This window comes from Miniopterus natalensis, chromosome 12 (assembly GCF_054644295.1).
Source record: "Miniopterus natalensis isolate mMinNat1 chromosome 12, mMinNat1.hap1, whole genome shotgun sequence".
Classification (NCBI taxonomy): domain Eukaryota; kingdom Metazoa; phylum Chordata; class Mammalia; order Chiroptera; family Miniopteridae; genus Miniopterus; species Miniopterus natalensis.
In genome coordinates, this window is record NC_142092.1 from 70,698,416 (window position 1) to 70,712,338 (window position 13,923).

The following is a 13,923-nucleotide window of genomic DNA, read 5'->3' on the forward strand; positions in this document are numbered from 1 at the left end:
CCCAACTTTACAGCAGAACTACTGGTCCAGAGAGGGAAAGTGATTTGTCCAAAGTCACACAGCAATTGTGTGAGTCTCAAAACAAGCTGGAAGACTCCCATCCGGTGTTGCCTCCAGGAGACTGGGGATCTGGGTGCGTGAAGCTGGCCTTGCTCCGGGTGACAGGACCTCAGGACAGGCTGGCCAGGGGCCGGGAGCGGGCACAGCCTCACTTGAGGTTGTGCTGGCTCTCGCGGTGCCGCCGCAGGTCCACCTTGCGCTGGAAGCCCTTGGTGCAGAGCTCGCAGCTGAAGGGCTTGAAGCCCGTGTGCTTGCGGCTGTGGGTGATGAGGTTGGAGCTCTGGCTGAAGGCCTTCCCGCACACCTGGCACTTGTGTGGCTTCTCACCTGCGGGGCAGAAGCGCCGGGTCAGGGTTGTGAGCGCCAGGCCTGCTGCCCCAACGCCCTGCATTCGATCTCCAAAATTTTATTATGCTTTATCTCGCTACCAACCCACATTCACTCTGACACCTCCCCGCCCCATACTGGATTGTACCCGGGTTAGGGCAGGGACTAGATCCATCTGGTTTACCAATCTAGCACAGCTCCTGGCCCAGAGCCTGGCACAAAAGAGGCCCTTGGTTAACAGCCGAGGAATGAATGAGTGAATAAATGGGGAAATGAATGAATGAATGAAAAATTCACCTGCTAGTCTCACTTCTACCTGGAGATCAACACTGCTGACTTTTGCTGTTTCTTTCTAGTATTTTCTCTCTGCATTAAGTGAACTTAACTAACACAGTGCCTCCAGCCCTCCTGTTGGAGGGAACCCCCTCCATGTAACTTGACCCCACCATCCTAAAGCTGGGACCTTTTAACAGTGAAAGGTGAGGGTGCCCGGGCTCTGCTTGGGCCCTGCCTGGGCTTGGACGGGCTGTGCCCGGGGACACAGGCCGGGCGGTGGAGCTGGGGCTGGCGGCCTTACCTGTGTGAATGTAGGTGTGCTTCTTCATGTCCGACTTCTGGTGGAAGCGCTTGCCGCAGAACTGGCAGGGGTAGGGCCGTGTGTCCGAGTGGATGAGCAAGTGGGTGGACAGGGTGGACGAGCGCTTGAAGGCTTTGCCACACATCTGGCACTCAAAGCTGCGCTCCTGCCGGAGGAAACGAGGCCCTGGGGGGTCAGGCGCAGGCGGGGCCTCGCGACCCAGGGCTGCCAGGCTGGGCGCAGGACTGGACCCGGCCGGAATCCCCTGAGGAACAGGACACTCTGTTGGGGTGGCCTGGAGGAGCAGGACCCAGAGCCCCCAATTCCTGCCTCCCAGGAGGCGCTGAGGCTTGAGGCCTGAGTGGCCTCCTGTGGGATTTTTCCTTATAACTTTCACAGTATCCCAAACAAAATACATGTTTGTTGACTGGTGGACCAGCTGATTTGGGAGTTTTTGCGGGGGTTCACAGTTCATGTCCCTTAACCCTGAGTGAGTTCCTTGAGGCGGGATGGTTATGGGCCGCGCAGTGGTTTGGTTAAGAGTCTGAACTACTGAGGTCTGCTTCTGGCTTCTGCATCTTACTAGGCACGTGACCTCCCTGAACATTGGAACAGGAATAGCAATGACCTCAAAGGGTCATGGGGAGGATAGGAGGCAGAGAACCGGCACATGGTTCATGCTCGCCAATGTAAGCTCTCGCCACATTTCCTGCCTTTCCCACCTGAGCTTTCGTACTGACCCAGGTGTTGGCGCCTCAGGTCAGGTGCAGGCGCTTTTCTGGAACATAGTACTAAGGAAGGGGCTCCTGCCGCAGGTAGGGCTACGTGGGACGAGACCGACGTTTAAGCCTGACTTTAAGATGCCAAGAGTCGAGGCCCTCAAAGGTAAGGACACCTATCCCGATCCCCAGGGGACGCGGGCCCATTTTTGAGCCTCACAGACACAGTGCTGCCCCCACAACCAACCTGGGCCAAGAGCCTCTTCCAATTGTGCAGGAAGCCGACTTGGTCCATCAGGGAGTGGGGGGTGTTAAGAGTGGGTATTGGAGAAAGACCACGGAGGCAGGTAATGAGGGACCCCCAATCTGTGTCACCAGCCATGGCCCTGGACCTCCTGGGAGTAGCACAGAGCAGGAGGGGGTGGGGTCCAGCTGCCCACCTGGGAGTGGATGTGTGTGTGCTGCTCCAGGCTCACCACGTGGCCGAAGGTTTTGCCGCAGACGTCACAGGCGAAGGGCCGCGTTCCGCTGTGGGAGCGGCGGGCATGCACCTCAAGCCCGTGTGGGGTGGAGAAGACCTGGGAGTGGGGGCAGAGTGTGAGGCCACGGAGGGGGCGCTGCAGAGAGGGAGCCCGGCCTGGGTCCCAAGGCGCCCCACCCCCGCCTCTGCGCCCAGCTCAGGAGGAGCACCAAATGCAGATTCTGCTGGCCCCTGCTGTGCGTCCCGGTGGGGGCGGGGGGTGGGGAGTCCCCTTCCCTTTCCCTTTCTGTGGCTGGGTTTCCTACCTAAAGTGGGGGCTGGGGGATCTGGAAAGCCCCTCCTAGCCCTCTCTAGAGGCTGAATAGCCAGCCCAGTGGTTAAGAACCAGAGTTGGCCAGAGGCAGGTTTGGACCTGGTTCTGATATCTACTCGCTGTGTGCTCTTGGGCAAGTGACTCAACTTCTCTGAACCTTAGTCCTGTGTCCAGTTCCTGGGGCTCATGCACATCAGGTGCTTAGCACAGGGCTGGGCACATGGTCAGGGCTCAAGGAATGGTGATGAGGACAGATTGTGGATCCTCGACGCCACCAGGGGACCCGAGATGCACAGGGAATGCCCGGCTTTGAACACCCCCTGTGCCGCATGCTGCGGGCGGATGCACAGCAGGGCCAGGAGCCCCCGCCCGCTGCTCACCTTGTTGCACTTGACACAGTGGTACGCCTCCAGCCCCGGGGAGTAGCGGAGGCTGAAGTCCAGGGCCGGCTCGGCGCTGGGCACCAGAGGGCTGCCGTACAGGCTGACGGAGCGCTCCAGGAAGGCAGACTGCATGGTGGAGGGGGCGTGCCGGTAGCTGCGGCTGTAGGACGCGGCCAGGGCGTCCCAGGAGAAGCTGGGCTTGTAGAATGGGGGTGAATCGGAGGGTGGCGAGTCCCTGTCCTGGGCTTGGGACATCACAGCAGGACCCTCTGTGGAGAGTGGGACACATGCCTGGTGGTGACTTATTTACACACAGGGGGCCCACCCCCCGCATGTGCTGAGGGGCTCCGTATGTAAGTGCCAAGCGTCCCCCCGCCCCAGAGTGCCCGCCTGGCCCACTTCATCAGCCTGCCCAGCGGCTCCCTCACCCCCACACTGAAGCCCTCATCTGGAAATGAGCTCCCGTCCGGGAGAGATCCAAGCAGAAACCTGAGAGCCCAGCATCCAGGTGACCTCGTCAGTCCTTCCTGACTCCACGACTCCAAGGTCCCTGCCTCCAGGAGCCCCTCCACCCCCTCACACTCACTAGAGAATGGCTGGGGGTCTTGGGCCAGGTACCTGGTGCTGAGACCATCCTGGTCAAGCTCTGGTCCAGCTCCAGCTCCGACTCCGGCTCCGGCTCTGGCTCTCGCTTGAGGTTGGTCCAGTCCAGACACTGGCTCGGGAACAGGGTGCTGAGAACAGGGTCATTGCTCGGGACCTGCTCACTGGCCACTGTGGGGAGATAAGATCATCAGTGCCACCAGCTGCAGCCCTGCGAGGGATCCAAGGTGAGGACAGGGCCCTGGAGGGAGACCTGTTTGCTGCCGCCTCTGGCTGCCTACGCTCAGGGGCTCTGCCCAGATGGGAGGCCCGGAGGCCTGGAGGAGACCCCCTGCAGGACTCTTGGACCAGTCTCGGTTTTTTGGAGCACCCGACTTCAGCCCTAGATTGGACCCCATTTAGGACCCACAGGACCTCATCTGCGGCTACCGAGGGCCAGCTCCACCCTGAGCTCTCATCGCCCCAAGGGCCCAGAGAGATGGGTTCATTCATTCATTCATTCAGCCAACACGGACGGGCTCCCCCTGCTCCCAGACCTGGAATGGGGGGATGAGCTGCTGCAGCCCCGTCACGTGGGGCAGGGGTCTGGGGTGCAGGGGGGCAGCCTGTGCTCTCACTCACCCGGGCTCAGGACTGGCGGCCAGACGGGCTCATGGTCCCGGACGCGGGGCTGGTGGTAATTGTGCGCCTTCTTGCTTTTCACCAGGAAGGAGCGCGGCATGGTCAGCGCCCACACCTGCAAGGGGACAGGTGGGGACGGTGAGGAGAGTGGCTCTCCTCTGCATTTTAGGGCCTCCTCCTGGCGGAACAGTGTTCCCCCAAAAGTGCATGTCCACTCGAAACCTGTGAGTGTGACCTCACTTAGAAATAGGGTCTTTGCAGATGTGATGAAGTAGAGGTCATACTGGGTTAGGGCGGACCCTAAACCCCATGTGACTAGCGTCCTTAGAAAAGGGAGATTTGGGCCTATAGACGCAGACACACGGGAGGACACCACGTGGAGGTGGCGGCAGGGATGGGAGTGATGCAGCCACGAGCCCAGAGGCGCCAGGGAGTGCTGGTGGCTGCCAGGACGTGGCAGGCAGGCGTGAACCACACTCCCTCAGGCCCGAGGAGGGAGCCCGCCTCATGACGCCTTGATTTGGGGTTTATAGACATCAGAACCCTGAGAGAATGCATTTCTGTTGTTTCGAGTCTCCTGATTTGTGACACTTGGTTATGGCAACTATCAATCTTAACCCCCCCACACCACTCCTTGCTAGGAAACGGACACACAGACCTAGAGACAACCCAGGCCCAGCCTGCTGTGGCTGCACCCCCCCCCCCCCCCGTCGCATTGAAGCAGGGAAGGAAGGTGGGGGGGTGTCTCCAAGTGGGATGCACTGCGGCCCACATTTAGGAAGCTGCATCTGCGTCCTGGCTGGACTGGCCTTCAGAGGCCACAGGAAGGGGTGTTCTTGGCTCAGGTTGTAAATCCAGGTGCTTGTGGGTTAGAATCCCAGCTCACCTCTGTGCAGTTTGGGGCAGGCGCTTAGCCCCTCTGGGCCTATTCTCTTTTCTGCATCTGAGGCGTTCCCCCTCCCTGGGCTGCAGGGGCGATAGGGCCAAGCGCGGGAAAGGGATTACGGCTGCTCTGAGCAACAGCGAGGGCCTGGTGATAAGGCCCCGGCTGGCAGCACCCGGAGGAGGAAGTTTAGAGAAGGCAGCTTGGAGCTGGGGGATGCCCCTGAGCCAGGAAGAAAAGGGACCCCCAACTGTGCCCAAAGCCCCCAGGGGGCATCAGTGGCCACCCTGCCAGGCACCAGCCCAGGCCTGGCTCTCCCTGCTGTATGTCTCAGTGTCCACATCTGCTAAATGGGATCACAGCCCAGCTTCGCGGGATTGCTGGGGCAAGAACGGACCTTCACTTGTTACAAACAGGCGTGTGAAACGCCTGGCGCGGTGCCTGGGCTGCAGGGAGCGCTGAGAAGTGGCGGCATCTCAGTCACAGGGAGAGAAGCGACAGGAGGGCAGGCACCGCTGTGTCCTGTTGCCTCTTATCACATCCCTGGCCTGGCTCATAGCAGGCACGCTCTAAGGATGGGGACAAGCCCTGGACCAGGGACAGGGGCCACGCTCCAGGCCCTCCCCCTCTGGGCTCTGAAATGAGGGGGTGGGACCCTAAAGGCTCTGGGGTCCCATCCAGCTCTCAGATTTGAACCACACAAAGCCCGCCTGGCCCGCCGTCTTCCCCAGGCTTGCTGGGCAGCCCGCGGTAGCCTTATCTCCCAGGGACAGTCTTCTTCCTGCCTCCTCGCCTGCACCCCCACCAGGGCTCCCCACAGCCCCCTTCCTTCCCCCTTCTAGCTCTTGGCTCCAGGAACACGCTGGGGAGGCCAGGCCCTGGGGAGTTCGAGAGGAGACCTCTGTGCACTGGGGCAGGGCTGGGGAGCTGGGTTCCCCTTGCCCTTTGTTCTGGGGGAGCCTCCCAGGACCATGGTCTATTTCTCTATCAAGAGATGATTTATTTATTTATTTTTTTACATAGTATTTTATTAGTAAATCAACTAGAACCAAAGGAAGGCAAACTGCTTAGTCTCAGCTCGGTTAACCCTGACCTGTGAGCCGAGCCGCTATTACACCATTTTATTGAGGAGAAACGGAGGCTGAGAGACTGGCTCGCGATGCCAGGGCAGGGCGAGGTGGAGCAGGACCCGGTCGTCCAGCCCCAGGCCTCCGTGCCCTTGACCACTGGGCCACAGGGTCCGGTGTGGAGGGAACGAGCAGACAGGCAAGGAGGAAACGGGACAGCGTTCAAAGCTCCCTGGGCTGCATTGCCATCAGATCCAACACCCGTGGGGCGTGGGAAGCAGTGACTGTCTTCCCGGGTCATGGGGTAAACTGAGGCAGAGAGGGGAAGGTGGCCTGCCGGCGTCGCACAGACAGTTCGGTCCTGTGCGCCTGTCCTGCTAGGACTTGCCCTCCGGCCCAGCACCGAGATGCGGCCAGCACCCCAGGAACACAGCCTGCCTGGGGAAGCGGGGGAGGCTGGTTGCTGGGGCAAGAGGGGGGAATAATGCAACTCCCATGATCTTCGCATCTTTTCCAGAACCCAGGAGGCCCCATGTTGGGCCCTAAAGAGTTTTGGCGAGAGGCGGGGGAGCGAAGGGACTCCCTCTGGGAAGCTTTGGGCTCCCCTTGGGCTCAGAACCCCAGGAGACCCGGGACCACAAAGCAGCGACACTCTCCCAGGTTCATGAGCTCCCCGTAGGGCCCACCTCACCCGGATAACTTCCTTCTGGCCCCTGTTTGCTGAGTTGAAAAAAAAAAATAAAAAAAACAGGAACCAATCACCTATATGGTAGTTAATTAACAACCACACCGTTTTGATTCACATGAAGCCTTTCTGAGAAAGAGCTCGGAGCAGAGATTGTGAAAGAAACCCAAGATTTCTTCATAAAACAGAGACCTTGATGGTATCGGACTCCGGAAAGAGACTCCCTGTTAACATCTCTTCAAAAAGCCCCAATCCTGATAGAGGGTCTCCCCACCCCGAATCAGAATCTCAGCTGAAACTTCTGAAGGGGGGTGATCCCGCACCCCGACTTCCAGGTGGGGTTGGAGCAGCAGGCGTGTGAACTCCGAACACCAGGCCCTCCCTCGGACCTCCCGCGGGCCAAGTCTGAGCGTGTGACCTTGACCGCATTAGCCACCAACCTGGGCCTTGGTTTCCCTATCTCTCACAGGGACGGTTGGACTAAGATTTCTACACTTCCCTTTTGCTCTAAAATCCACGTGCAGTTCGTTGCCCATCCGTCGGCGCGGGGCTGGCCCACCTTGACTGAGACTCCTAGCCCGGGTTCCCCTTTTGGGAGGGTTGGGCAAGACTGTGTCGTTTCTCAGAGCCGCTACCGAGGAGGCTTCCGACTTCCTTTATGCTTAAGGGGAAACACAAACAAACAAACACACAACCTTTTCCATGAAGGAGCAGGGGGAAGTGAGCGCAGGTCACTTTGGGGGCCGGCGCGGAGAGGGGTCATTATTTTTCTTTGCAATTTGGAAGGAGCTCCCAGATGTCTCCTCCTAAGTTTAGAGAATGTAACATCGGAAGTGAATTGAATCAATATCTGGGTGTATCCCCAAAAGAATCGAAAGCGGGGACTTGAATAGGTATCTGTGCACCCCAGTTCACGGCGGCATCATTCACAACAGCTGAAAGGTGGAAGCGACCCGAGTGTCCATCAACGGACGACGGGCGAACTCGATCTCTACATGCAGTGGAATAGTATTCAGCCTTGAAAAGGAAGGAAATCCTGACACCTGCGACAATGTGGATGAAACCGGAGGGCGTTACGCTGAGTGAAACAAGCTGGTCACAGGAGGACAAATCCTGTGTGGTTCTGCTTTGAGGCACTGTCGACAGCAGGCAAATCCACAGAGACCAAAAGTAGACTGGTGGCTGGGGGAGGGGAGCGGGGAGTTATTGTTTAATAAATACAGAGTTTCTGTTTTGCAAGATAAAAAGGGTTCTGTAAATGGACAGAGAAGGGAGAGCACAACCATGTGAACATACTTCGCGCCACTGAACTGTACACTTAAAACGGTCAGTGTCGCATTATGTGTATTTTATCTCAATAAAACCAAAAATGAGCCAATAAGGCGTGCCCTGAGCATTTCTGAATCAGAGACTAAAGAAGCTCCCGCTGGTGTGAAATTTCTGGAAACAAATGAACAAGACCTGTCTGTCCACCAGGGCCGAGAGCAGAGTGTAAGGTTCTCTGCTGTTTCTGGAAAGGGGGAGAGCCCGTGTCCCAGGGCAGCACCTCGTGTGCTCGGGCGGTTTTCCCCGGCCGTGATCTGCGGTGATCTGGCCCCAGAGCCTTAGGGAGCCCCGTGTTCTCCACCGGGGCCCCCAGCCCACCCCACCCTCCTGAAAGCCTCGGGGAAAATGGTCTGCCCTGGTTCTGAGGGACTCCGCCTATCAGACCCAACCCCAGCAACTTTCTGAGGTTCTCCAAGAACTTTCTGCAGGGAGACCAGCATAGGGACCCCCACATCTGCGTTGGGAGAGACCTCACGCATCTCCTTTTCTGGACAATCCCCCTGCGCCAGCTCCGAGGATGAGAAACCCGCCACCTCACCGAGTCTGAAAGTTCCCATCGCCCGCGGGCCAGTGCGCGGGCGGGCTGTGCGCCCCGGAGGGCAGGCGCGGCTCCCGGCTCCCACCAGATCTGCATCCAGAGACTGCAGGTTAATCCCCGCACCCCAAAATCTCATGAAAGCTGTGGACTTTTCCCCAGAAAAAAAGTCCACAGGCATGTGCCCACAGCGAGTCCGTGGACTGTCCCCCCAACAAGCTCTATGTTACAGCAAGTGCCTCTCCCCAGACGCCCGGACTCCAACTTGGCTTTTTCTCCCCCGAAAGGTAGAAGAGTCTGTGACGCGGGTCCCCACCCACGGTCCTACTGCTCTGGAGCCTGGGGGAGACGGGGGAGGCAGCTGCCCCTCTGCCCTCAGCAGGCTCCGCGTTGGAGGCCACCTCCTTCCCGTGTCCTGGGACGGTCGCCGGGACTGCGGGATGCCAGGTAGCGGGGCTTCCTTCGCGGCTCTCAGTCCCAGCCTTACTTTATAGACAAAGAAGGGCGCTCATTACGGTGCCCTGGGCACCCAGACAGTTTGCGCCCCAGGGGGGACACCCGCTCAGGTCCTCGGCGTGTGTCTCGCCACACCGCACCGGGCTCGCCCGGTCTTTGGGGTGTGGGTATGGTATGGGGCGCGGAGGTGATGCCTGTCAGCCCGAGACTGAGTTTTGAGCCGGGTGGTGGCATTTCCACGCAGCTCCCAGCCTCCCGCCGCCCTGGGGACCAGGCTCCAGCGCTGCCGCTTGTCTCGGGCCGAGGGCTTCATCCCACAGGAGGGATTTGCAGCCCACCTCCAGTTTCCTAGAAATGCCACAGGGGCTAGGGAACCTGCCTGGAGACGATCGAAGTCACACATGCAAACCGAGAAGATGCGGCAGGGGCCCGTCCCCGCCCCGCACTCACCTGCGCCGAGCCCGCGCCGGTCCTGCGGTGGGAACCTCGCGGCCACTGTCCGGGGACGGCTCCCCTCCGTCAACTCTGTGGCTCTCGGCACAAATAGATACTTCTCCTTTTCTCTCTCTCTCTGTTTTTTTCCTCTCCTGTTCCCCTCCCTGATTTTCAATCTGATTATTTGTCAAAATCTGGCGGCGAGGGCACAGCCAATGGAGAGCGAGAGGCTGTATTTGCTTATCGCGGCTTCCCAGGGCCCTGGCTCCGCGGCTCCCTCTCTCCAGAAGGTTCCAACAACATCTGGATGGAAGGAAAGGGGTGGCTAATCATTAAATTTAAAAATTAAAGTTGAAATAAAAAGTTTACTTGTAAACCTGACTTTGTATAGAGAACTTATAACTTTCTTTAGCTTTTCTTCCTCTCTCTCTCTCTGTCTCTCCCTCTGTCTCTCTCTCTGTCTCTCCTTCTGTCTCTCTGTCTCTCCCTCTGTCTCTCTCCCTCTCTCTCTGTCTCTCTCTCTGTCTCTCCCTCTGTCTCTCTCCCTCTCTCTGTGTCTCTCTGTCTCTCTGTCTCCCTTGGTCTCCCCATCTCTCCCTCCCCCTTCTGCCTCCACCAGTTCGAGTCCCCAGCGGGGAGGATTTCTGTGACAAAGCACTTGGCTAGTGGGCCACTGCAGGCCCTCTAACAGAGGCCCCCATCCCTGCAGAGGTCAGCTTTGAGAAAAAAAAAAAAAAAAAGCCCAATTCCTGTCCCCACACTCGACCTTAGCAGGAGTGAAGGAACAGTCAGGTGTGTAGTCAATGGTCAGCCAGACCCTCTGCAAGCTCAGGTTCACGCTCGGGTCCCCGGGCCTGCGCGTGCCGCCATCTGGTGGGCACAGAGGAGACCAAGGAGGTCCACAGGGGCATAGGGGTCTCCGGCCTGTCCCGGGTCACCAGGGGGAGAGCAGGGATGTCGGAGGTTTCATTCCACTTGGCACAGAGCCCCGCTCTCTGATCGCACCCTCACCTCCCCCCCATCCCACACCTCCACCTCCTCAGCCCCGACGGCTCAGGGATGACGGATTTATTTCGGGAGGATTTGCATAAGGCAAGGACTCACAGAGCAGGGCACTGTTAGGACGATTTGCATACCCTTCCAGCCTCCAGCTCCAGAGCCTGCGTTTCCCTCAAAAAGAAAACAAGTTTGGTGACAAGAAGCCCCGACTCAAACTGCAAGTCCAAGGTCTGACAGGGAGAGAGAGAGGGTTTCTGGTGAGGTCTCTGCACTGGGTCCAGCCTGGATGTCACCGGGGGTCCTGTGGTGCCACCTGGGCTCATGTCCCAACCACAGGCCGCGCACAGGAGATGGTCGCCCCCAGTCCTGGGTGTCTCTTCCTGCTGGAGATACATTAGTGGAAATACCTGGAATATTCTTTGCATGTTGCACATTACCAGCAGTCAACTAAAACCATTTGAAATTATGCAGAAAACTTAAGGTTCAGTTTCAGGCACGGTTGGATCCAGGTGCTCCAATGATAATGTCTGGATGGCATTCCTTTCTGCCTCAGGACATTTGCATGTGCTGTCCCCTCTGCCTGGGTAGCCTACCTTCCAGATCTTCCCACAGGATATGGGTCTCTCTTTGGCCAGGGCTGGCAGACTCTCCTGCCAAAACTGCACTAAGAGACTAAGAGAGGGGAAGATGGGATGACTTCTGGAGGGAAGAGCAGTAGCCCCACAGAATAAGGCCAGGAAGGTGTTTGGGGTCATAGCTTCCACCTCCTACCTTCTGTCTTCTCACTGTCACCTGAATATGCTGTGTTCTTGCTGGGGACCAAATCCCGCCTTCTGTCTCTGCCTTTTCTGTTCCCCCTGTCCAGAATGTTTTTTCTCTTTAGTCTCTTCCTTCACAGCCCAACCCAGCTCTCAGCTCCTCCAGCAAGCCTTCCCAGACTCCCCACAATCTCTGGCGTCACCTGTGGTCCAAAGGATTCGGCCCACCAGGGACAGCCCTTGGATTCTTGAGTTGCTTTGTCTGTTGTGGACACTGGGCGGCGTCTCAATGTGGCCAGCAGCTGTCTGAGGGTGGGAACATGTGGAGTCTGTCCTCTCACAGCAGGCAACAGGGCAGGCTGGCCGGAAATGCTGGCCTGCAGGAACCTTGATCAGGCTGAATAAATGGGACCCGCTGCCACCAAGGGCTAGCAGTGGGCAGTGTGCGGAGCCCCTACCCCCTGAGGACACAGGTGGGTTCAGAAGTTCTGTGGGAGATGGGGAGGGGTGAGTGTGCTGTGCTGGGGGCGCAGGGACCAGCTGGCATTAGCTGTGTGACCTTGGGCACCTTTCTGGCCTTGGCTTAGAACGGCCACAGAATGGGAAAGCAACAAGTAGGAGCTGAGCCCATCTGCCCGGGAATACATGGATGAAATGGGTTGTTCTAGCATTGGGGGTGGGGGGGGCTCCCAGCAAGCCCCCTGCACCCTGGGGCCATTCTTCTCTACCTGCCTCTTGGAGCCAGAAAAGCCCCCCTCCTCTGTTCTGCTGTGACTCGGTCCTTCAGGGAGATTGTGGAGCTCTTTCCAAGCCCAGGCTCCTTGGCAGGAGCTGCAGGGCCGCTGAGGTGGAGGGTGCCCCACTTGCAGGTCCTGCGGGCTTACCACGGAGGGCGCAATTCACTGTGTCACCACGAGGTGGCGCTCCTGACCGCTCTGCCTTCGGCAAAAACAAAACACTAAAAATTGTCCGTGTGGATCTATGTAGGATGCACGTATGCATGTATCATCTATCTATCTATCTATCTATCTATCTATCTATCTATCTATCTATCTATCTATCTATCTATCTATCTATCTATCTATCTATCTATCTATCTATCTATCTATCTATCTATCATCTATCTATCTATCTATCTATCTATCTATCTACCTATCTATCTATCTATCTATCTATCTATCTATCTATCTATCTCTATCTATCTATCTATCTATCATCTATCTATCTATCATCTATCTATCTATCATCTATCTATCATCTATCATCATCTATCAATCATCTGTCACCTATCTAGTGTATCTAATTACTGCTTAAATTACAAAAGCAAAACATGATCAGAGCAGAAAGAATAAAATATGCGTCTCTGTCCTGCCGCGTACTTAGCTTTTCTCTCTCCCTCCCTCCCGTCTTCTCTTTCTCTCTCTCTTTCCCCCTCCTCTCCCTCCTCCTGCCTCCCCCCATCTCCCTCTCATATGCATGTGTGCATATCATGTTTTTGAATTCAAGCAAATCTTTATTATTAAAAACACTCTGTATTGACCCTTGGCTGTTGAGTCCCACGCGGTTAGGCAGTAGCTCCCCCAGTCGGTGAGCTCAACCCTTCTGTCCTCGGGCCTCCATGAGTCTCAAGAGAGGCAGCAAACAGGCACCCAGGGACCCCTCTCTAGGTTCGGGAGATAAGCCGATCCCGAAGCCCACCTGCCTGCACCCTCCCCCCAGTGGCGAGCCGCCAGGCCCTGGGCACAGGTCTCCATCAGCTTTCCTCAAGCCAACCTCCCGCTGGGCGCCGGTGGGACCCGAGAGGCAGGGGGACGGCGGAGCCTCAACTCACGCCTCTGAGGTTTCAGAAGGGAAAACTGAGGCCCAGACAGAGACGTGCCGAGGGCACAGGGCTCCTGAGAAGCAGAGCTGGGACTGGGACCCGGCCTCCTAACTCTGCTCGAATGCCCTTCACAGTGGCGACCGCTCTTACTGCCTCCGATGTAGACATCTCGTCTGCCTTACAAAACATAAATGCCCAGTGGCACGAACAGAGCCCGTGAAGTCTAATTCTCCAGAGTCGCTGGGTGTGGTGGAAGCGTCATTCTGGTGTTCAGGCCGCCAGCTGGGTGACCTGGGGCACACTAGCCTCCCGAGACTCCTACTTCACGTCTGTAAAATGGGGCTAAGGATATGCCTCCCTTGGGGTGGTTGTAGACAGCGACTGAAGAGAATACGTGCAAAAAAAAACTTTAAATGTGTGAGACCCTATTCTCAGCAGCGATATGCGACAGCAGACTGTGGAACTCTGCTCCCTGTCTCTCTAATCACAAGGTCAAGAGCAGCCTTAGTGGGGGGGGAGGAAAGAAAACACCCCGTGACGTCAGCCTGAGTCCCTCCCGCGGGTTGATCATTAATGAGCCGCGGGCGCCCGGCTCCCGCTCCCGGCCTCCGCTCACTCCCCCCTCGCGTCCTCTCCGGGCCCCACGGGAAGCCCACTCGGAGGCTGCAGAGACGGGGTGGGAATCAAAGTCCTGTGACCATTCGCGCTGGGAGATGGGGTGGGGGCTTCACAGGCCTTGTCTCTTTCAGTCCGAGGGAGCATTTTACCACTTAGGGAAACCGAGAACCAACTTCCAGGTGTAGCTGGCACCAGGACCAAGTCCACAGTGACAGTGGGGGCGACCTGCCCGATCCACTAGAGCTCGGAACCAAA

The 13,923-nt window shown here is 57.6% G+C and overlaps 1 protein-coding gene across 3 annotated transcripts; it reads right to left on the reverse strand.

Moving 5' to 3' along the window:
• Positions 1 to 208: 208 nt before the first annotated feature.
• Positions 209 to 4,184, reverse strand: GFI1B (growth factor independent 1B transcriptional repressor). 3 transcript variants are annotated; one of them, XM_016196676.2, is made up of 6 exons: positions 4,085 to 4,184; positions 3,479 to 3,634; positions 2,858 to 3,129; positions 2,124 to 2,261; positions 965 to 1,130; positions 209 to 387 (listed from the first exon to the last, which is right to left on the reverse strand). In XM_016196676.2, exons 1-6 carry the CDS (start codon positions 4,182 to 4,184, stop codon positions 209 to 211), a joined length of 1,011 nt encoding a protein of 336 aa, XP_016052162.2. The 3 variants fall into 3 exon arrangements, with proteins under 3 accessions (XP_016052162.2, XP_087679374.1, XP_016052163.2); XM_087823248.1 differs by having other exon boundaries at positions 965 to 1,229; XM_016196677.2 differs by lacking the exon at positions 2,124 to 2,261.
• Between the last annotated feature and the right edge of the window lie 9,739 nt (positions 4,185 to 13,923).